This window comes from Haemorhous mexicanus, chromosome 2 (genome assembly GCF_027477595.1).
Source record: "Haemorhous mexicanus isolate bHaeMex1 chromosome 2, bHaeMex1.pri, whole genome shotgun sequence".
In the NCBI taxonomy this organism is placed as follows: Eukaryota; Metazoa; Chordata; class Aves; order Passeriformes; family Fringillidae; genus Haemorhous; species Haemorhous mexicanus.
Window position 1 is genome coordinate 114415641 of NC_082342.1, and position 24584 is coordinate 114440224.

The following is a 24584-nucleotide window of genomic DNA, read 5'->3' on the forward strand; positions in this document are numbered from 1 at the left end:
AAGTGACATTCTGGTCCTTGTCCCTTTAAATCCTCCCAAAATGTGCTCATAGGTTTCATGCTCCACACTAAAACGAAAGCATTTCCCCTGGTACTATTAACTTCCACTCTGCAGACTCCAGCGAAAAGAGAATTCAGCCAATTGAAATTAAAAGGATGGCAAAGGAGGGAAAATGATGGAACCTCTTCACAGTTCTTTGAGATGGTGCAGAAAGTATTGTGAATGCCACTTTTAAACCCCTGTCCCACCAAAAGCACAAACCTGATGTTTTCTTGCAACATGGAATTTAGAAAGCCAATACAGAGTGTACCCCAGATTTCATCAGCTGCTTGCCTGTACCTCTACCAGCCCTGCCCCACTTTGGAAACTCCACCCTCCTTTAATGGGCATTAATGAGATGAAGCTCGTGTCACAACCAGGCACAGAGTTAATGGGAGTCACTTTAGCCTCTTCATTTCTCAACAGTTTTATTGCCTTTAAGAAAATTTTTGTAAAATATAAATACAAAGGCAGAAGATTTACTTACAAAGTTAAAACACAGATCTCAAACATAAACACACAATTCAGAAAATTTAGTTTATGTACAGTTTCAAGCAACTTCAACATATGTTAGTTTTTCAATATTTTACAAGGTACAGAAAAAATAGTTCAAAGTCTTCTTTAAATAAAGAGCATAAAATGTTTAAACATATATAAACAATCCGGTTTGATGTGTGAAAACTAAATTTCACAGCTTTTAAATTAGGATATAAAAGTTCTTACAATTAGTTGATGCGTATGGATATGGTTTAATTTATATTACAAACTATTGAATTATATTCAATAGTGCTTACCTGGCCAAAGCAGGTAATTCTGTAAACAAAAAAACCGAAAATAATATCACCAAGTGCCTTACTGAATTCTACCTCCCAAACAAGCCACACGACTTTGATCACATCACCTAGAAAAAGTATGTTCTGTGTAATCAGTGCTTTGCATGAAACAAAGTCAATGTGTGTGGGTGTTCTTTAAAAAAAAAAATGTGTTCAGAGTAATAACAAACTTATCCCAAAGCCTGTGTGCATTTAAAGAAACATTATATAACAATTTTTGTAAAAACTGATTGAAGTTAAAAAAAAATTCTTCCAAAATCCATCCAACTGGAATTCAGATCTCTTATATAAAGGAAAGATATTTTCATATTTAATAGTGTCCTTTCTTTACAGAAACAATTTCATTTGAACACATATACACAAAGGAGTAGCTGTATAGAGCACTGTACATTAAATGGCCTGATGGTTCACCAGAGGATGTCGAAGGGAGGCTCCTCGTGCGGGTGCAACCAGTGGAGCTCGGAGCCCAGCAGAGTCTTGAGCTCACTTGTGAACTCCACCAAGTCCAAGAGCTCTTTGCTCTCTGGGTTAAAAGCTTCAAGGTCCGTAGCACAAGAGAACAACTGGCTGAGGGAAGTCTGTTTGTAAAACTCTGCCTCCGTGATGGTGACGACCTCCAGGTTGGGGAAGTTGCAGCGGAAGATGCGAGATGACATCTTTAGCCTCTTCACCACGTCCGAGAGCAGAAGCCAGTTCCGTGGTCTGTGGAAGCACAGGAGAAAGGCTCCAATAACTGACATTAGCTCACAGGACTCCTGACTCTTCCCCACACTGCTGTGTGACAAACCCTCCCCGATCCCATGCCCACAAACAATCCCTCTGAAATCAAGCCTGGTGCACAGGGGCCAAAAATACCAGATGAGCAGGTGTAGATATTTATTCAGAGTACTGCTACCTGCAGCTTTGGGAAGGGAAGATCCAGGATGCAGGGGCACTGGGACCTATAAAACCTGGGCTCCTCAGTGCCCCTGTGGGCCAGCAGCCACCCCAACTCAAGCACCTAAAGGTTAGCCCGCCTGAACCCAACTTTCATTTCACAAATAAGGAGATGGCTTATAGTTACAACCACAAAATTCAGCACCCCTGACCTCCAGAGAGAACAATATTAAATAGAAGTCAACAGTAAGTTGGTTCTTTGTCAGATAAACAACACAGTTTTAAAATTCAATCTTTGTGCTTGTCCACTTCAGGGAATTAAGTCAGATCCATCACCCATGTAACAAAAACATACTAAACCCCACACTCCTGCATGATCAATATTTAAAACTAGCTGTCATCAAAATTGGTGCAAATGGTGAACAACAGCCACTAACAAATCTAATTTATATCTTGAATATAATAGATAATACAACTTTCCAGGTCTTTGCTTATTAGTACGTATCATAGGATCTTCCCTAAGACACTTATTTGTTTGTTCCAATTCAGAGCTCTAAACTAGTTTTGCTACAAAGTCTAGAAAAGCACTAATGGTGTCATTTTGTCATCCACAAAAGCGTGTCCACTCAGCAGCAGAACAGAAAAACCCATGGAATAAAATTAACACTGTCAAACACCATACAAACATCATACCCAAATTTAAGTGCTAGAAGCACTTCTATTTTGGGAAGTTATAAACAAGATGCCTGTCTGGGATGAGGAAAGGACTTTCTGTGTTCAAACGTCGCTTGTCCTGCTCTGGAATATGGCAGTAAAAACTCAGCCCTGACCAATCAGCCTTTTCCTCTCTCACCTCCTCTTAGTTTATTTCCAAAAAACCACCAGCAGTTACAGTATTGATCTCTCATTTATGTTACATAAATACAAACACTCTTCCCCGCCGACACAAACTGCCACCAGCCCAAGCAGATCATCCCAGCTGTTTTTACCCCAAAATCTGTATTTGTTCTTACCCCTGAGAGAGACACACTTGAATGTTGTAACACGGTAAGGGAGGCTCATCCAAAAATTCAAATTCAAACACATCGCTGAAGCCATCTTCATCTTCATCACCTGGGCCAGGAGGATTTGCCAAGACATCAAATCCAGATTCATCTTTTGGATCTAAATAAAATTGAATAAAGGTGCTAAGTCAGCAATGAAAAGACTGTTGCAGGTCTTGCTTTTTTTCCCCAATAACGTGATCTGTAAACAAAATCAGTTTGCTTCCTTCCCAGCTTCCTCCACCACAGAACAAAACAGCCCCCACCCCCACGTGCCCCATGTTTTTAAAGTCTCTGCATACAAAGAAATAAAGGGCAACATTTGCTCACCGCACACAGAGCTGCCATAGAAATCCCAGTACAAACCAGGGTCATCAACACTTCGACCTTGCAGGTCAGTTAAATACTCTGGAGAGGAAAAAACAACAACAAAAACATACTGATGAGAACAAAAAGCTGGCAAGTCAGGAGACCGCAAGTCACAGAGCCTCAGCACCTTCCATCAAAAAATCCCACACCACACTCCTGGCACACATGCTGCAAACAACAGCATATATACACCATCCCCCCACAACAAATAATGACCCACCACATCAAATAATCACCTAAGGTGACAGACCCAACATTAAGCTTCAGATACTGAGGGCAGTATCTTATTTTTGTGAAGATAGGGTGTACCACAGTTTTTGGCCTTCACAATTATTCTGGGCAGCAATTTGAGGGTGAAATTGTGGCCCCAAATGAACAGATGAAAAAGGTTTTTCTACACAGGTATGTTCAGAAGATGTAGTTCTTTTCCACAGATATAATGTGGGAGATTTACAGGCTGAATTGGTGAAAAGATACTGGGATCCAGGATGCTAGGAAGTCAAAGATACTGGACTTTACTGGAGTCCTGAAACACCTGTGTGCCTTCTATACTACACCATTTAAACAGGTAAACAGATGAGTATTTAAACTCATGGACTATGAACACCGTAAACATGCTCAGAGGTAAGTTATTAGGGAATGCAAGTGTCTTCATCCAAAACTAAGAGGAAAAAGAACCCTAAAACCATGTTATAACATGGATATGTTTAAAGCCTTTAATGTATTTTTACAGTATTTCAGATATAAAACAAGGCAGAACTGGCAAGACCAAAAATAGTCTAAGATAAAAAGCAAGACCATGGGAAAACACGAGTATGTTTAACAAACAGCTATTTGAATTGGCAAGTTTCTTATTTTCATTTCAAGCAGAAAGCTGAAGGCACCGAAACAGCCCGCTGACCTCCTACCCACCTATCAAATCTGACAGTGGAATAATCCCTATGACTAATTAAGAGTTTCAATTAGAAGGAGCCCCCAAGCATGGCTGTGCTTCCCACCTGCAACCTCTGGGTTTTTGCAGGCAAAGAGGGAGCTACTGCAGCCCAGCCCACCCCACAGCTCCTTGGCATGAAGCCACCCCTGCCAGGCAGGAGGGACTCTGGGGGACAGGGAACAAGCCCCCATGTGCCAGGACCAGAAAGCCCCAAGCAGGGTGGGCACAGACCTGTGAGGAAGGTCTCCATGAGCTCACTGTGGGTCATCTTCACAATGGTCCTCCCAGAGTAGGTTGCCAGTGTTGGATCAGCACCATAGGACAGTAACAGGCGGACAATTTCCAAGTGGTCGTTTTCCACCGCGTCGTGGATTGGTCTGGTGTGAAATCAAATAAAAACCACAGAGTTACATTTTGACTCAAAAGTTTTATGCAAATATTTTTGACAAGAAACTTCTGACTGTAGATCAAAGCTATTTATAGAAAGTAACACTATTAATACAGCTGCCAATCATCTTACTGTCGGTTCTACTTGCACATCATCCCCCTCCCCTCTTGTCTTCAGTCAGACTGCTCAGGGCACATATTTCTGTTACGTCTGCTCCTTGCAGTACACATTTTCGAGGGACAGTAAAATAATTACACTGCTGTAACAGAAAGCAGGAGTTTGTGTGAAGCCTCACAAACATCATTTTGCTGCAAGTCACTCTACCGTTCCAAATCTCTGCCATATAACAGCGTGTTGTGGAGCAAGGCTCATTCAGCCTGCCTCTGGGCAAGCAGGGAAATCAGTTACTCGAAGCTCCTAAATTATGTACACAGAAATAAGTTATGAAAATTTGCTAGGAATTAAACTTCCGTGCAGAACATCCTCTTTAAACAGTACTTGTAAATATATTTGCGGCACAATTCAACCCTTCTAATCAGAGAATAGAAAAACATGTTCTTTTAAGTGTAGTCCACCCAGAAATTAAAGCATTTCATGCGGCATGAGCAATCTATACAAGCCCGACATAGATTTTGTGAGCCTTCAGAAGGGTTATTCATTAATACACAGGCCTGCAATTCCAGGTTTAGAATTCCTTATCGCTAATTATAAATCGCATTAACTTCTGCCTTTAAAATTGATTATACGTAACGGGGAGTTGTCTGGAAGTAGAACATATTACCCTTCAGACTAATGAAGATGTGCTAAAATCCCATCTTTTCCTCAGACAGCAAGAGCAGGGAACTAAAAGCAGAGTCCAATGCATGGGCAGTGATCACGGCAGTCCAGCTCAGCGCAATGCTCCTCCTTTGGGCAACACTGTTCAACACTGCTGCCCCCAGCAAGGCTGTCAAGGGAGCTTGTATGAAAAGGCAAGGAAGGACTTTCACCAGAAACACACTGCCTTCCTGGAAAGCTTTCACAGTGATGTTACCAGGGGAAGTCATTCGGAAGCACAGCCAAGTGAACCTCTCCGGCTCTGCCAAGCAGCACTCGGCTGACAACCAGGGCTTCAACTCCCTCCTGCCAGGAGGTCACATCCCACCACTCCTGCCTCTCAGGGCAATGTCCCCTCAAAGTCACCACTGCTTTGGCATGACTTGGCACACACGAAAGCTCAGGACAGAGGAGGGGAGGATCAAATCAGTCAGAAGAGGATGGCACACCACCGTTTTCCCATTTATCACACAGCACTGCTGGTAGGAAGGGGAGGAGGGTGACTCTGGCAAGTCTCAAAAAGATGTTCCAGATGTATTTACCCCAAGCACTTTCCAGTAGGCTGTGATTTAGGGTGACTAACATCTGCTACATGTGAAGGGTTCTTGCTTGCATCCATCTTGCTGGAAAGCTGCATGTCATATTGGTTTTGACATGTGCACAATATACTGACTTGAGGAGGTGCACTTGGGGACTTGGTGGTTTGTTCCCTATGGAAAGAGGGTTTATCCCATGCTGCCTCTCATACACCCCATGCCACCAACAGAGTGAAGAAGCAGGTGGCCCTAGAGCTGCTGAGCACAGTCCTCAGCCCAGCTTGTGCCAATCCTCAGATCCTTGGCAGCAGAGAGCAGAACACGTGGATACCTTCAAAGCCCAACACACCACTCTTTGGAAAGCCACCTTCACATTTTAAGACCAGAGAGGTCCATGAGAGTCACTAGCAAAGCATCAGGATATCCCTTATCACTTTCTGAGGGAATGCCTCTAAAATAACACTGAAACTGATGCTTTTGAGACAGACAGTGTTGGAGGAGCCAACATTCCCAGGATTCCCCTGCAAGTCTCACCCTCCCACCTCCACCTACTGACTCAGTGCTTCCCCACAGGGAAGCATCACATCCAGGATCTGGTCAGTGCTACATCACAGTGTCACATCCCAGGTGACACCTAGCAGGAGGCAACAAATAACAGAGGTGCCAACACGGAGGCTGCAGAAGTATCAAATGTTTCTTGCTGTCAGCAAGCATCTGAGGCCTGAGCTGCTGGGTCATGGCACTCTGAGCACCTACAGCAGGAAAGGTCAGCCTTGCTGCAAACCCTCCTGTCCCCCACTGGGCATGAAGCATCCCTGGCTGAAAGTCTGGCAACAGGCACCAGGAGCAGATCAGAGCTATGGCTGTTGCCAAGTGCTGGCAATGCTCTTTATCCCCCACTCCCTCGCTCTGCTGGAGTCTTTAATTTTGAACTCCTTTTAAATTTTATCTCAGAATTACGGTTTTCTGGTTTGGGGAAGCAGTTGAGGAGTGTTGTGGGATTATTGGTTTGTGGGTTTTCTTGTTTGCGTTTGTTTTTTGTTTTTTTTTAAACTGACTTACCTAAGTGGCTTTTGAAGCAGTAATGAATTCAAGATGATCCCTTAACTTATTAAAAACAGCATCTAAATCACCGCCCAGTGCTCCAATTGATTTAACGACACTCAGACGAGTTTATTAAAGGGTGCCTGGGCATTCCCCAGGAAGGAAAAACTGCAGCACATGGGCTATAACCCTGTGATGGAACCTCCTTCTGCCTTTTCACAGGTCACCAAGCCCAACGTGGGGCTGCAGACAGAGGCAGCAGGGCAGGTGGCGGGCAGGCAGAACCAGATTTGTCATCTAAGAGTACACAGGGAGGCTGCCTGGGCATGAGAGGGAATTTATAGAGGCATGGGGAAGGAAAGGCGTAGTAAGGCAGTGCGGAAGAAGGAAGAACAATAAATAGAAGGAAGCAAAGAAAATCCTGGCAGGGATGGGGGGGAGGGCGGGGAAGGAGATTCCCCATAGATAAGTTAAGGGAGAAAAGGCCAAAACAGAGCACCGACAGACTCTTTTACTGGCTAGAACAGCTTCTTGGCAAGCTGACGAGCGAGACCATGCAAAGGCACAGCTATTTGTTTGCTTCTCCCAGCAGAGCCAGCAGAGGAGGGAGTATTCTTCAGTCTTGGCAGAGCTTAACCATCCTCTTTGTGGGATGCAAGAACTACTGGAATAGGCAACTTTTTCAGATGTGAAAAAAAAAAAGGATTCCTGGGAGTCCTCTCCTGGGCTGCTTTGCCATACAATCTCTTCCACCCTGAGCATCATGGAAATAAACACTCTCTATCCCTAATGGTACAGTTAACGTAGCACAGCTCGTTTCTAAAACAAACCCTTCAAAAGGCCCCAGAAGGAGCTGGGGACATTCGAGAGCTGCAATATCCTACAAAAGACGCACATCTCAACCCTCTCTTGTGTACTGCCGAATTCTTCCTACTATTTTTACTTCCACTAGAGTCAGGAAAACATTTCACTGGGGGTTTATCATTCCACCACCAAAATTATAAACTATTTAGACCAGTCAGGGTTTGCTCTCAGCCTTTCAGGCACCACCAGAACTCTCCCCACTGCAGTAAGAGGTCTTGTAACTCGCCGAGCAATGCCATATTTTGGCGTTCTGTTTGTATTCCCACCCGCTCTGTTACGCAAGGCTGCCCCACGGAAGAGGCCGGGCAGGAGTTGCAGGAGGGCAGCTACGCATGCTGGGCTGCCTCTCCTTGAACGCAATTAGCTGCTGGAAGGTATGGCTCTGCCAAGACCAGCTGAAAGGACACAGGAAGAGAGCCATCTTGGCATGGTCCTCGCAGGGAAAAAAATAAAAAAGGCTGAGCTCATCAGCTGCCAGCGGGAAGGATACAGCAAAACTGGCTGCAGAGAGAGAATCTAGCGAGCGCACTCTGAAGCAACGTGGAGCCCTGGCTAACAGGCAGGGGATGTCTGTATTATGGGCATGTGGCTTTGCTTCCATAATGGCAAGGGTTCAGCTAGGGCATGCTGCAGAGTTAAGAGGAGGAGAAGAACAGCGAGATAAGGCCAAATACAGGGGGCAAACAGCCTTGCTAATGTCAGTTCCAACACCCCTAGCAGAGCTACCGCACTTCTGGAGTCCTGTCGGGGAAGGGAAGCTCTCACCTCTTAAGCACGGTCTATTATTATTTATAGGTAAGACGATTAAGAGCCCTTAGTGACTGCAGCACCTCGGAGACAGGTCTTAAAGATCTCCGGGTTCTACAATAATCTTTGATTAGGCACTAATTGAGCAGCAGAGTGCTTGTGTATTCAGGGTCTGCAGGCCCTGCATGTGGTCTATCAGCATGGAGTTTAAGGGGAAAAACATCCAAGACCTACCACATTTAGCCAGATGTGCTGTGAATAGGGCAGAGAGGGACATCCTGTGCCGAGCTGGGGTGAAGGGAAGGACTGCACCATTCCCAAACATTGTCTCCTCCCTGCCCCTGCACCTGACTGGCGCTCTGTTTGTTTCTGGCTTCACCGAGATGTCTGATACCATCGGGGAGCAGAGGCTGAACGCCTGCCTCATCCCAACACACACCCGCAGAGCAAGCACGATGATCAGAGCACCCGCAGCATTTGAGAGAGGCACAGACTTCACAGAACTTTCCTGAATCCTCCACGTTCACACCGGCATCCTGTACAGACCTAAGCCATACCCTCACCAGCCACAACTTTTCAGAGTGTCCTCCAGAAAGCCGACGGCAGAGGCAGCAAGGAGCAGAGCCCAGAGCTCCAGGTGACCCCCCAGGCTGCCTCGGCAGCACAGCTGTGCTCGCACAGCACACGCAGCTGCATCGCAGTTACATCACTCCTCCGTGCTGCTCTACATTAAAACAGGCTGAACAGAACCACACACATCCACTGCCACTGGCTGCAGGCTTCAGAGCTTCTGCAGCACCACCAAAAGTACCTCTGGATAAGTGAGGTGGCAGAGGGGAAAATAAAAAGCCAATTCACAGTCATTAAAAAGGCAGGGGAAAAGGACAAGTCTCTGATGGTGCACTTTTCCCGGTTTGTTTGGGGGGGTTTTGTTGTTATTTTTAAGACTTTACTGTATTTCTAAGGGTTGAACATGTTCTGGATTTTAATTTTAAAAGCAACACACCTGAGGAAGACTGACACATCTTTCATCCTAAAAGTTAAAGAAGAAAAATCTTGAAGAGAGAAATGGGACTTCTCTTATGAATGTCCTTACTCGACAGAGACAGAGAAGTCTGACCCTGCCGAAAGGCAGCGCACTACACAGATCCAAAGTTCCTCACAGAAACTTCTGCTCTCTGTCCTGCCCAACTCAGACCATCTTTCCTCTGTGTATCAGTTGTGTTTTGGATTCTTGCTGTCTCTTGGGCAGCTTTCCAAATGAAAAGTAAGTCTGCCCTCAGAAAAGAGAGGCAACAGCACGCTGAGTTCTGACATTGCCATCTATGATCAGATCATCATTATGTTCGCTTCTAAAATCCATTTTCCCAAGAACAACTTTTCAGGGTACACTGGCCAAGTTTCTTTCTTGAAAATCAGCTCTGTCTGTGACTAGAAATCAAAGGTGGACTCTGAACTGGCGGGTGATTAAGACTGCTCAGACGCTTCCCAGGGATAATTTTCTATATAGGTTATTCCAGCGAGTGAGACAAAAATAATTTAGGATTCTTTTCACGGTAACTCACCGCTGTTGCACAGGTCACATATTAAAGCTGAAGGCAGCAGAAAATGCGAGGCTGTTTGTCAGCCTGGAGAGCTCAGAACTCTTTACAAAGACGTGGGCGACAGAGGAGGAATCTGACAATCCAGTCGGGGTTTTAATGTTTCTCCAAAAAGCTTTCCTTTGGGCTGTGATGGGCTGGTGATGGGCCGGGAACAATGGACCATCATGAACTTTTAATGGACCATCCCAACCAGACCTCTTTTTGTTTTCCTGACTCCTCCCTTCCAAGTTAATAAATAAAGAGCTTAAAAACAAAAGAAGCAGGCTCTTAGTTACGCTAATTTTACCTCCCTGGCTATTTGGATGGTGATAGGGAAGGCGATAAACCATTTAAGATAACAAGCTGCAGGAGATTCGCAGAATACAAAGACCTGTCCCCAAAATGCACAGACTGAATAACGGCTCTGCATATGCTCAGGACAAGTTACCCCAAGGTCAGCCTCGCAGAGGTGGTCAAAGAGGCGCTTTAGGAGATACACAAGAAGCTTAAAAACAGGTCCAGAGCAGCATTTTTTTCTCCACAAAGCTAAAGAGAAAAGCTCACTATCTATTCTGCCAGCACAGGAACTAAGCACCCCTACTATTATGTGAAGGAAACTAAAAAAAGGCTAATTCGGGATTTAAAAAAAAAAAAAAAAAGAAAAAAAGAAAACGTAAATCCAAAATATCAAACGAGCAGATAGTTTAACAGTTCAGCAAACAACATTTTTATACAGCACATACAGGACTCGCACACCCGATGGCCACAAAAGCCTGAAGTGCTCTCCAAAGTAACCCTGCTAACAAGGCTAACTCCACTCTTTTGGCACAGCTCAAAGGACCTGGAGGGCACATGAGCAGGGCTGCAGCTCAAGTATCACTCCTTCCTGCCCTGCAGCTGGCAATTCCACCGACTAACAAAAACCGACCAAAGCACAACTTATTAAAATTCCCAGAATCAAAAAGAAATCACCCTGAACTCGAGTCACAACAGAAGCGTGTCCCCAGCGCTTTATTAACCAGAGAGCAGAGGAGGTCACGGAGCCCTGCACGCCCCTGCCCAAGGACCAGCAGCAAGGCTCTGTGACCTCCTTTGAGCGTTCCAGAGTGGGGAGGCAGCACAAGGGGAGCATAAAGGAGAGGCACAGAGGGAAGGGAGGCAGAGAGGAGCTGGTGCTGGGCCTCACCTGGTTCCATCCTGAGCGCTGCAGTTGACGTCGGCGCCGTACTCGAGGAGATGCCGCACGATGCTCAGCCAGCCCCTGGCACAGGCCTCGTGCAGGGCACAGTAACCCGCGTTGTCACGGTGGTTCACGTCACAAGCCTTGTTTTCCAAACAGTACAGAACCACCTCCTGGAAAAAGGAAGAAAACAGAGTTACTTCTTGTTGGGTAAATGCACAGATTTCTCTGCTTGAAGGAAAAGAGGGGGGAGAGGGGGTAAAGACAAAATCCCTGTGATATGCTAAGTTACCCTCTAGGAGATGGGTCAGTCAAAAGGAAAATAAAAGGGGGAGCTGTTGACAGTCCTGTCTGTTCAGGCGACACAGCAGAGACTTCCTTGAGCAGACTAATTTGAGCAAAGTGACACAGAGAGCTCCATGCCTTGCAGGACCCTGTAACCCCCAACATCGGGAACTGTCACAGAGGGAGAAGACAAAAATTTCACAGACAAAACTCCCAGTATTCCACCTCTGAGAACTTCTACACGTAAAGCTAGTGGGAGGGTTGCTACTCTTACATCTGCATTTTTTTAACAGAAAATTCTACAAGTGCAACAGCAGCACCGCCAACGTCAGTTTGATTTTAAAAGAAAAAGTGCATGACCCAAAACAAAACACATTTAAGACACACAAAGGATGGTTTGCTATCAGCAAACAAAAAGCAGCCTGGCTCTATCGAGATTGGGGAAATCCCATTTTCACCCATCCTAGTTCTCTGCATGCAGAAGTAAAGCCAGGTGCTGGGTTCCAATAAGGAGCCCGGCGCTGCAGGAAGCCACGGGAATTTAACACAATTCATCTTGCAGTCAAATCCACCACGCTCCAGAGCCTGGGCCAGGCTCAGCTCTGCGCTGCCCTGCAGCCTTGGAACAATGACTGCTCCATCACTCAACCGAAAATTTGGGATGGTGCAAGTCTGCCTCGACTTGTGCCGGATGCAAAAGAAGGCAAAACAAAACAAAACACATTTCTAAGAGATGTTCAATGCATAAAATAGCCCCCACGTTCCCAGATTAGTGGTAAACCATTAATTTTGCATTTGAGTGACATCCTTGCAAAGCCAGAAATGGCACAGAGGGGGCGAGTGCTTGTTTTGCCAAAGCAGGAGAATTAAACGACGTCGGGCGCAGCGCATTTATTCTTCCCGTTTCAAAATAAACCGGAAAGCCCGCAATAATCTGTGCTCTGGGTACACCTGACTCAAGAGCTGGTATCCAGGATACAGCATGAAGCTGCTCTTTTAGCAGGCCCTCACCAGCCAGGCTAGAGCTGAGAGCTAATGAGCTGCCTGTCCCAGGCTCCAGAGCATCCCCTCCAATGCCACGGGGGATGCACCCACCCACCCCAATGCACCCAAAGTCCCACCTCTCACCAAAAAGGGCCTCTGAACACTCCTACTAATCAGCCCAAAGGCCAAAAATCAGTCCACAATGGATGCTCTTTACCCTGCACATTCTCAAGCCCACAAGAAAGGGCTGTGCAAAATTATACTCTGGAGGTATGAATTTTCCTTCAAAGCAGACCACCCTGCCAGGCAAATTAGCAGATGGATATAGGTAGCAGAAGCAGCTGCTTTATTCAGTGCCACTTTTAGTATGCAGTTACCATTTAAAATAGACTTTGCAACTCAAAATAAAAGATGTTTCATCTATTTTTGTAAAAAGGAGAGACTCGTCCTAGGGTGGAATACCTACTACTGGACAAAAAAGCTAATTTTGTCGGGCAATTCTGTGTTAAGAGGCTATAAGAAGAATGTCATTAACCACAAAATGTAACCATAAAGACCATAAAACTCTACATTGTTAATTAATTAAATGCCTCATTAACTTTTTTTAACATGATTTATTCAATTTACAAAAAAATTAGCCACCATTGCCAAATACAGGAACATGTGGTGCCACAAACACACTTTTGGTTTCACAAGCATTTCTCAAGCTAAGGTTTGGGGAAGGCTGTGAAAGGGCCACAGGGGAACTTAATGTCTGTTCAGGTGCTCTACTTAAATCAGCATTCTGAAAATCACTCACAGTTAATCCAAAGAGTCAAACTAGAACAACATAACCAGACACCTCCACCTCTGCTTCTTGCAGTTTCTTAGCCAAACTGCAAACAGCCAGGTCAAAGTATGCACATATGCATGGCCCATCCTCATATGCAAGGAGCTGCACACTTCCTATGTACTCCTTCTCCAGAGGAGGAGCTCAGCATCCCCCAGGCCCCAAGAAGCACTGATCCCCCACACCCAGCCTCAAAACACAGCCCTTGGGTCAGTCATTATATGCTGAGCCTTAACACTTGCCCCCAGCATCATACCAAACTCCTGAAGTGGTGTCCATTCCTGAGCAGGATGCAGGAGCCCTGCAGGAGCTGTGCAGGGGCAGGATGGGGCTCTGGAGCTCCTGCTCCTGTGGCAGTGACACTGGGAACTCCCCGTGCCTGGATAAGCCCTGCCTTCATGTGTGTTTAAATGCCCCATCACACACCACACACTGCTGATTTCACTGCCTTCCTAGGAAGGATTTAATAACAAACTGGCAGGGAACTTTCCAAGTCCACTGTCATGGTTTCAGCCCAGCCAGCAGCCAAGCCCCAGGCAGCCACTCCCTCCCTCCCCCACCAGCAGGACCAGGGTGAGAATCAGAGAAGCCCAAGGGTCAAAGGTGGAAGACTCATGGATTGGGATAAAGACAGTTTAGTAGGGAAAGCAAAAGCCATTCACACAAGCAAAGCCAAACAAGGAATTCATTCACTGCTTCCCATGGTGGGGCAGGTCTTCAGCCATCTCCAAGAGATATCCCCATCCCACTTACCACTGATCTGGGGAGACAAACAACATCGCTCCAAATGTTCCCCCCCTTCTCCTCCAACTTTATACTCTGATCCATGAAGTCACATGGTCTGGGATATCCCTTTGGTCAGTTTGGGCCACCTGTCCTGGCTGTGTCTCCTCCCAGCCTCCCATGCACACCAGTCTCCTCACCAGTGTGGCAGCAGGAAAAGCAGAAAAGGCCTTGGTTCTGTGTAAACCCTGCTCAGCAGTAACAAAAACATCCCTATATTATCATCACTGTGTTCAGCACAAATCCAAAACACTGCCCCATACCAGCCACTGAGAAGAAAATTAACCCTACCCCAGCCAAAACCAGCAAATCCAGACACATGCCAAAAAGCAACATGAGGCAGAACGACAGCCAGCGTTTCCTCTCACATCAAATTCATTACACAAGCCTTTTGTCATTTTTTTCCCCAAAAAGACTCTACACTCCCTGTAATTCCCTCTTCACAAAAGTAAATTACAGTTTTAAGACTACCATTATCTCAAGTCATTTGTTTCAAATAGGGAAAACAGAAGGGATTCGAGAGTGGCTATACATTGGGATGAGTTGGTAACATCCTGCTGAGGCATGGCCTGTTGCAGAAGCCTAGGAAGGAAAAGGCAAAGCTTCCCACCAGCTTTATCAGGGATTTCCAGGGCTGAAGACCATTTGCTGCTCTGTCTTTAAGCAGCCTTGCTGGCTGCAGCCCTGCAATTTATCTGACTAGACACGAGCCACACTTCTCCTTCGACATTTCACACTCAGGTCAGCTTTACACACAAAATCGTATCTGCTCGTGTCCGGCTTCCTGCGGTGACCTGGGGCACATCTGCACCCTGGCACTGACAGCAGGACACAGCACTGACAGCAGGACACAGCACTGGCACTGACAGCAGGACACAGCTCATGGCCTCGCAGCACTCGGGCTCCCCACGGGTCCGGCAGTGATACACACAGCCTGCCAGCACCTCTGCCTGCTGAAGGCTTTGGAGTGGGATCTCTGCACAGCCTCAGGGCATCCCTGCTGCAAAGGCAGGCAGGCTGCCAAGGGCAGGCACGAGCTCATCCGGTCTCAGGGCAGTACAGCATTCCTGCCAGGGCTCCGTGGTGCCCTGCGGTGCCAGCCGCTTCCAGCTCCCACTCCTGAATCAGCACTCGCTCCCTCTGCAAGCTGTGCTCTGATGATGCAAACTCATCTGCCTCCCCTGCCACGGAGCTGGCCAAGGGCTGCCATCACAGCCGCCAGGGAAGCCCCATGTGCCCACCAGAGGTTGCTGCCCTGCTAACAGGGGTGGCAGAAAAGTGATCTGTGTACTTGCCACAGGTCACAGACCAGCATGTTACCTTGACTCATCCAGATTTTTCTTCTTCTTTTTTTTTTTTAACATAGAGGAATGTCTTACTTCTTGACCATTCTCATTCTTTGTGCAGACAGAGGAAATTCAATTTGACTTTCTACTAATTGCAGTAGTCCCATCACTATTAAGAAAAAGCCCTCAGCTATGGAGCTTCCATGGATGATCCAACTATCACAGCTCACCATGGGTCAAACAGCTCCAACAGGGTGGCACAGCCACCCACCAGTGAGCCTCAAAAAACACAATCAGATTCTGGCAGCAGTTTGGGTGCACGGACTGGGCTCTTCCCCTGCCCTGCATTCTACCAGCAACAGAACCAATTGCTGCATGGTCAACAACACCTGACTAATCAAATTAAACAAGCTGAGTATTTAAGCCTATTAAATACATGGTGTTCACTTGAACTTTTGGGTGAATTCAAGTCAGAAAATGAAAATCCCCAACCAGCTGATAATGGGAAGGCATGGTGGCGTACGTTACTCACAATGATACCTTGGTGAGCCTGGGTATCCCCAGCTTTCTGCAACCAGCCAATCTGACAGCAAAGAGCTCCTGCTATCAAAGCAAATGGAGAGCCTGGGCCCCTGCTTGAGCAGGATGCCAGCCCATCACTACATTTGGGAGCTGCTCCCATTGAGCTGTGCTCAGCAGAGGTGTTGGCCACAGAAAGACAAGTGCTCAAGCATGCTCACCCTGACAGACCCCATGCAGGAAGAAAATACACACTGATAGCTTGGAGCACATGCTACAGCACATTTTGATTTTGGACCCATAGAAAATTAAACCATTTAAATTACGGAGAATTCCACAGCCGTGTTGCAACAGCCACCTCTCCCAGTTAGAGCTGAAGTGCCCTGGGTTAGAAGAACTCTTTGTCTAAGGTAAACAAAACCTTTCCAACAAACCCTGCCTTCCTGAGCTGGACAAGGCCTTGCTCCACACAAAGCTCTCTCCAGCTACACAAACAAAGGGCATTTCAAGGTTTCAGCAAATCCCCAAGGCTGGGTAGGCCCTACCTGGACCTGGGCTGATGCCACCTTGCCATGTGGGGCTCAAGCCCAGCTCCAAGGTCCAGGCAGCCCCCTCAGCAGCACAGCAAACCCGGCAGCCATGCCAAGGGCAGCAGTCAGTCTCTGCAATGAAACACCTCTGCACCAGATCTGAAACCGAGCAGCAACGACGCTCATACCTACATGCCCATATTTCCCCAATAAAAGCGCGCTTCAAAACGGCCGAGCTAAGGGATTCATCGGTTTCTGATTTTTGTAGCAACAGGGGGCCCCTTTCATTAGACAACATTGTTCCAGCTACACCAAGCAGCTCCAGACGCCGAGTATAAAGCATGCAGAGTGCTCCTATGATGTGTCTGATCATGCAAGAGGACACTCTAAGCGCTACATCCTGTGTCACATACCAGATACTCCTTGGAGAGAAGAACAAAAATAAAACCCTTTTCCTAAACTACACGCTTTTCACAAACAACAAAAGCAGAAAACATACAGCTCATTAAAGATCACCATAAAGATTACTTGGGAGGAAAAAAGAAAAAAAAAAAAAAGACATTCGTTCTGTTTGCAGATGGTTTGTATCTAAAGGGAAGTGAGGGTTACCAATAAAACTTTACCCTTCGCTCATTCCCGCGGGATGCTGCTCACCCTGCATCCCTGACAGCTGACCCAGCAGTGGTGGGGAGTCATTCCCACAGCAACCTGCCTCCAAACCCCACACCAGGGAGGGGAAAGCAGCAGGGGAACAGGGGCTACAACTTTCAGTGACCCAAGCGAAAGCTGCTATCTCGCAGAATCTCCACCTATAGAACTGGGAAGAAGATTTTAACTGCTGGAATCAGTAAGAAAACCCCATCCCACGGGGCGCCGGGGGAGCCTTACCTCATAGCCCAGGCGTGCCGCCCGCTGCAGCAGCGTCTCCCCCGCGTTCTTGTTGACGATCAGGCGCCGCGCCTCGGGCGGCATGGGCCGGCTCGGGGTGCTCTCCGGGGTGGGGCTGGCCAGGGGCAGCTGCGGGGGCTGCGGCACCGGGAGCAGCGAGGGCGCCTGCGGCAGCCGCTCGTACGGCTTCTGCTCGTACGGCTTGGCCGGCGAGGAGTCGCAGTCTGAACTCGGCTCCGGTCGCTTCCTGACTTTCCTCGTTACCGTTACCTGTCAAAACCGTGACAGAGGGGGGTTTTTATCTTTGTTTGCACAGTACTGTGATGGAACTGTATTTTGTCAGCAAGGAATTAGACTCTTCTACTCGTATTTAATTTTTAAAGGAAGACCCGCTACAGCTTTTAAACACAAAATGCTTCACCCTTGTAACACTGCCTTCAACTAAGGTTAAGAAAAGCAAACACAAAATGTGCAAAGCATCCACAGACAAATCCGGACGCAATCCCCACTACCCTGCATGCACAACACTGCGTTAGTTTTAAGCAAGCTGGCTCTGCCTTCTTAGAGGCCGGTGGACAATTAAGTCTAAATAAAGATACCTTATCTTCAGCATTTTCGATATCTGTGGTGTCATCCCCTGTCAGAGATGACCTCCTTCTCCTCTCCTGCAGTGCCAAGTGTTTTGTTTTACACTGACGTTTCCCTGATGGCTTCTCACACTCGCTGTATTTCGGCATCAGAGATGCATGTTGGAAATCCTCCTCTTCGTCTGTGTACAGCCCATCTGTCTTCCGGCTTTCTTTAATTTTCTGCTGTTTGGCAGCCAACCTCGAGGCTGGAGTACAGCTTGGCTGAGCCTGCCTTTTGCTGTTTGCATTGGTGGATGAAAGGCTCTTCATGTGCGGAGACACCGGGAATACGGGCAAGCCTAAATGGGAAGGAAAGGCATTACACATCGCATGGTGCGTTAAAAGGAAAATGCATTGCTAGCACTTAACACAAGCTCCTCCACTGCTTAAGAGATCTACAATTACATTTTCAAATCGTTAATATTTTAAGCGTTCCACATCCAAACTGTAAATAGCATCTCGCCCGTTGACGCTGTGCTAGCGGTTATCGGGCTCTAATAAAAACCCCTCAATGAAATGCCCCACGCAGGTGCAGGGCAGCGCCAGGGCCGTGGGGATGCGTGCCAGGCCAGCTTGGCAGTGCCACAGCCCGGCCACCGTGGGCAGAGCGGAACAGCTGCAGGGAAAAACTCGCCTCCCTACCTAGGACTGCCTGATCTGAAGGGGAACCAACTCCTCCAGCAGCCTGGGCCCAGCCTGGCTTGTCTCAGTGGGGTGTAAGTGCAGACACCGGGATGGAGAGGGAAGAGGTGACAGGAAGAAAGGGGGGAGCGTGGATCAGATTTTAATGGGACAATGTGCTGGTTGTGCATCATGGAAGTGATGTTTTGGGAGAGGTGGGAATGTTGAGATTAATCCCAAGACAGGGAACACCTTCTCAGTATCATTTTGACTTAAAAAACAAGCCAAGAGAAGACTACTCAAGGAACTGTCCCTACAGAAGCTCTGTGCAAGCTCTCTATCAGAAAGCAAAGGGATTTTGCAGGAAAAGCAGAGGGTTTTTTCCCCCAAGAGCTGCATTCAGAAGTGAGTCTTTCTGGGACACTGGGACAGTAAGGCCAGTGCTCTGCTGCCTGTGGCAGGATACTGGCAGGGCTGGGTTTTCTCTGGGGGTCAGCTCCAACAAGCTGGATCCCACAATCTGGGCCACATGCAAAAAGCATGGTTAGTTTTGGGGTTTTTTTCAGAGTGCAAGCAGGCTTACAACAAAACAAGGACAGGAAAGCTGGCTTTTTATAGTCTGAATTTCCCTTGGGAAGAGAATTGAGGTGACCTCAGAACCAACTGCTCTGCAGAAAAATTAAAGGTTGCTAGAAAGGAAGGGACACTTCAGCCAAACAATACCACACCACCAAGGGAGGTGTGGAAAAAACTGAGAACTTGAAAGAGGCTCCCTTGCTCTGAGAAGTCTCTGAAGTGACGCTACTTTCAGAACAGAAGAGATGGCAGGAGCAAATAAGCAGGTGCTCAGAGGAGAGGCAGCCTTACTTAAAGAGATTCAGTCCGGAACGCGTTGGTAAAAAAGAAAATAAAATCTAGAATCCTCTTGGTGGGCAGTTTCACACTTTAGTCTTCCTTTAAATAGATCTGTGAAAGCAACTCACAGAAGGCTTTCTAGATTAAGGATGAAAACAGAAATCCCTCAGTTCTTTTGAGCCACTTTCTAGAAAAAGACACATACCACGGCTTGCCAAGCAGATGTCAGGGAATTTATGGGACACATGATGTGCAGATTGTTCAGCAAAAATCATGTAAGTTTTTCAGGCTTTGCAATACTGAAGGAAGGCACCTAGACGTAGGCTGAGCCTATGGATACAAGGCTGTCTTTCCAACTCTGTAGATAGCACAAAGTAAGGAGTGTTTAATTCTCATGTTCCCAACTAACCTAATTGAGTAGCGTGTGAAAAGCCCAATTCCAATACAGAAGTACCATCATTGCCTACTTAATCACTTACTAAAGAAAAAAAAAGATGGAAGAGATAGAAAGCAACAGCGAGGAGCTCTGGTGAGTGCAAATGGAACAAACAGTTGCATGCAGAAAAAATACAATAGAATGAAAAACTCACAGGTCTGGAAAAGGACAGAAATACTGAAAGGATGGAGGAAAAAAAAAACACAGGAAGCTTATCTCAAAGAACTGCAGGCTTTCCCATGCAGAGATGCTGAGGCATTGAAAGCAGAAGTTTAATCACCACAAAAAATGTGTACTCCTGCCTGCAAACTCCACATCAGCTCTGTGCTTCACTTTGACCCTCCACAGTGGTGACAGCAGGCACCAGGCTAAATGTGCACCAGAGCTGAGAGATGGAGAGAGCTATGCTGTGCACCCAGGAGCTTTGGGATCAATAACATTGCAAGATGCCAGCACTACACAGGAAAAGCCAAGCATGAGCCTGGGAAATGCAAGACAGCAGGGGCAGAAGAGCAGCAAGTGACTGATCCTGGAATCCCACCACATCTTTCTGACCACGTGAAGAGAGAAGAAAAACAAGAGTGAGCAGGAATATACCTAAATATCCATGGAAAAAAGAAAACCCAAACCAAAAACCCCAAAAAAACTCAGGCCTCTGACTGATGTGGGTTGTGGCAAGTCTGACTCAGAGCAGGACCTGTCTCCCTTCCTGCAGGAGCGGCTGCTGAGAGGTCCGCGCGGAAAAGCAGCTGCTGCCGCGTCACCTGAATGCTCGCTTGTTCAGCTCCCCCCTGCAGCTGCCTCCTCCTGTCTGCCAAGCCCGTGGCTGCCACACTGCCTGCAGCCCGAGGCAGCTCCCAGGGGCTGGCACATGCTTCCCGGTGGGCGAGATCCTCCTGTCTCCTCTCCTCAGGGCTTTTGTTTCGGCGCTGTTCCAGCTTTCTCCTCGCACAGCATAAGCGGCTGCGGCTGCCCGGGGGAGCATTGGGAGATGCTCCAGCAGCACAGGGTTATTGCTCAGCTGGGACCCCAGCAGAGGCTGTGGGTTCTGCCTTGGTCATGGGGCTGGGCAAGCAGTGTGGTGCCCTGAGGCAGCAGCATCCCCATGTTCATGGACCTGCTGCATGCCGGAGACCCAGCATCACTTTGCAACAGGATCACAGAATCGTAGAATGGTTTAGGGTTGGAAGGGAGATCATCCAGCTCCAACCCTTCTGCCACTGGCAGGGACACATTCCACTAGATCAGGTGGCTCAGAGCCCCATCCAACCTGGCCCTAAACACCTCCATGGATGTGGCAGCCACAATTTCTCGGTGCAGCCTGTTCCAGTACCTCACCACTCTCACAGACGAGAATTTCTTCCTAATAACCTAATCTAAGCCTACCCCCTCTTAAATCCATTACCACTTGTCCTATCACTCACTATATGTCCTTGTCAAAAGCCTCCCTCCAGCTCTCTTAGAACCCTCTTTTAGGTACTGGAAAGTGCTATAAGGTCTCCCCAGAGCCTTCTCTTCTCTGGGCTGAACAACCCCAACCCCTTCAGCCTGTCTGCGCAGCAGAGGTGATCCAGCCCCCTGATTATCTTTGTGGCCTCCACGTTTCCCATGCTGGGGGCCCAACAACTGGACACAGCGCCGCAGGTGGGGTCTCACAGGAGCAGAGCAGAGACAGAATCACCTCCCTCGACCTGCTGCCTACACTGCTCTGCATAAACACAACTGGAGTAACAAACCCAGAAGTCAGAAACCTCCACAATCCCAGAGATTTGCAGGCAGGAGTGGCAAATCATTCTGCTGATGTTAGACTGAGGCTTCAGAGGCACAGAGGCAACCTTCATGTCCTGTTACAGCCTGCTCCTTGCATACAACCAGCTGCCCAGCAGCAGAGACTGCCACAACTGCAGGCACTGCTTGAGCACAGACAACAGCTGCTCCCAGCCCCAAATTATAAAAAAAGCTGCAAGTGACAGTGTACATTTTCATACTGACAGTCTCTGCTTTTAAGAAAAGTTTGAGGACTAGTGCTGAGCAAGACAGACAAAGCTGGAAGTCTCCATCTCCATGAGACTGTCATGCAGAGGATGCTCTGACACACAGTGGGGAAAAATGTCCTCATCCCAGTCAACTGAGAACGAGGAGACTCAAAAGTTTACACTTCAACAGGGCTGGAGAAGCACCAGCAAAATTAACTGAATGATATCCAGTGTCTTTGTACAAGGAACAGCAAGGCACAATTTAGTCAAGTTTATGTTTTTATAGCAGCTTCCAAACCCAAGAGTTTTTTCATAGCCACAGGGCAACCGAACCTGAATGCCTTTGGGAACGGTGCATAAATTGGGAACCACCTCTTTTTCTTTCCCAAAGCCATGAGCCTGTCACTGCCACAGGAGGGATTCCAGGGGAAAGTGAGAGCAACCTTACACAATACAGCTTCTTGTTAGTGACCCTGGTTTGATCTCTACAAGGTATCTCTCTGAAGGTACTAAGGTGAGGGGCAGGGGTGTTTGAGCCGATAGCATGCTCACCAAGGCAGCACATAAAGAGAGGAAGTACGAGTCAAAGCTCCTTTTTGTCCTTGGTTTGTTAAACTAAGTTTTGTTCTCCTACTGCACAAATCCTTTTGGATGGATCCTTCCCCATCAGTAAGCACCAAAGTTTGGGGGTTTCTGCCCTCACATAATCCTACCAAGGAGAAGGACAGATGAGGAGCTTTAGGACCGAAGGGAAGCTGATGTTTTTGTCTGTGACTTTCAGAGACACTACCAAGGAAAATCTTCACTGGCACAGGATGATCTCGACTCGGTCCTTTCCATGGAATGGGACAAGAGGATCCACTCTCCTCATGCTTCCCTCTTTCAAGGGGATCTCAGCTGAACTACAGGTTAGGCCAGCTGGAATGTGAATGTGTTCCAGGCGATGAAGCTCCCAGGTTTGTGAAGGAGCAAGGAGCCCAAATGCCATACAAGCAGCTCCTGCTCCCAGAAACAGTCTTTCCTCAAAAACAAGCAGAGCACTTGGAGAGGTAAGAGCAGGAAAAGAGAAAGAAGAGAAAAGGGGATTTGCACTGTGCACTGTGTGATTTCACTCCCCATCAGTTCTCCAGTAAAGCTTCAGCAGCAAAATGTTGCAGGGAAGGAGAAAAGCATCAGAAAAGAAAATGTGCCCAGGGGCTGAGGACAGTGAGGACAGGAGAGTGACCTGTCCATCCCAGTGAAAATTCAGCAGATTGTATCCACAGGCTTTGCCCCGGGATAGGGAATCAACAGAAATAGGAGGGAGAATGGGGAAAGGAGGAAGGGGAGTGAGAGGGAAAGAAGAAGCCAAAAACAAGTCAAGGGAAGCTGATACACTTTGAGGAAGCAACTCCTTAGGAGAGAGCTGCTGGAAGACCTCGGCCAAGGGGCCAGGAAGTGAGGTGCAAGGGGTTTACAGGATGTGCTCGGGACAAACCAGCAAAGCATCCTTGTCAGGAGGAAGATGAGCTTTGCTCTTGAGCATGTGGCCTGGGAAAGGCAGGGGAAGCCAGCAGTGCTGAGGGTGCTGGAGGCGTTGGGTTCCCAAGATCAAGAGCTGCTACAGCTGTGCTGACGCTGTTTTAGAAGCTCAAACCCTATGTGTGGTTAAATATCCTTACATCAACTAGCAGCCCATTTGCTCCCTCTCTCACCCAAAAGCATGCCCGCAGTTTATGCCCTCCCCAGCTCTCCTCTAGAGACAAACTTCATCTTCACATCATCTACGAAAATATTTAAAGCCAAAACACACACGCACACACACACAAACACAGAGTTACACACACATACACAAACATGTTTTCTTGTCTGACAAATATCAGCTACAGTGCAATTCTTAAAAAGGAGGCATCAGTCCTTATAAAAATGGACATCTACAGAAATATATATATATATATATAGTTAAAAAATAAAAAAAAAGAAAGAAGAAAAAGAACTCTCGACAATTCCTTCGCATCGGTGGCAGCATGCGTCACTGTAAATGCTAAAGCCAGCTGGTTTCCCTAGTAGTCTCTGCATACCTTGTTCATTGTCACTTGTTTTGAGGGACTCTTCAGACCAACTTCTATTGCTTTTGGCCTCTGACCTTTTCTTGGTGTGCCTTTCTTCTGTGAAGTCTTTGACCTTTGCAGTGGCCTCTGGCTGAACAGCCTCAGCTAAATCTTTCCTGCTTTGCCGGCCCAACTTGCCGGACGGGGATCTCTCTGGTGACACCTGCTGCTCCCATAGTTCCCTAAGATGCTGCAGGTGACGCTGCTTTTTGGGATGGAGCCCTGTTAATTCAATGCACACCTTCAGGTTGGTCACCTCATTACAATTGGGCTCTTCTAAGTGGTTAGAGGAATTGTTTGTCATTTCCCTCTCAGGCCAGTCATCTAATGGAAAAATAACTAAAAATTAATCAAAAAGCCCCCTCAACTTAAAACAAAAGCTACATTTCACTTTCGGGGCATATAGTCTCAGCTTTACCACCACACTATGCATTTCAAAGCTTCGCTCATTACGGGTTACATGCACTACAGTAACTTGCACTGCTGTGGCTACAGTGGCCAATGACTAGTGCTTTATCCTTACATACCAAGTTTTTTTATATATACATATATATATACACATACATATACATATATATAATTTAAAGTGAAATGACAGTGCTCACATTAGTAACTAGCAAG

General features: G+C 47.1%; 1 protein-coding gene across 7 annotated transcripts in view; it reads right to left on the reverse strand.

Annotated features, from left to right (window-relative positions):
• Window positions 1-450: 450 nt before the first annotated feature.
• BCOR (BCL6 corepressor) overlaps window positions 451-24584 on the reverse strand; it is an 82110-nt gene continuing 57976 nt past the window's right edge. For 5 of the 7 annotated variants that reach the window (XM_059839980.1, XM_059839982.1, XM_059839981.1 and 2 more), the window contains 8 exons: window positions 23934-24287; window positions 17956-18284; window positions 17357-17626; window positions 11259-11425; window positions 4326-4471; window positions 3122-3199; window positions 2762-2912; window positions 451-1574 (listed from right to left, as the gene is read on the reverse strand). In XM_059839980.1, the coding sequence (XP_059695963.1) occupies window positions 1280-1574; window positions 2762-2912; window positions 3122-3199; window positions 4326-4471; window positions 11259-11425; window positions 17357-17626; window positions 17956-18284; window positions 23934-24287 (1790 nt within the window). In that variant the 3' untranslated portion in view covers window positions 451-1279. The remainder of the gene's footprint in view (window positions 1575-2761; window positions 2913-3121; window positions 3200-4325; window positions 4472-11258; window positions 11426-17356; window positions 17627-17955; window positions 18285-23933; window positions 24288-24584) is intronic. The other 2 variants (XM_059839984.1, XM_059839986.1) reach the window with 2 other exon arrangements.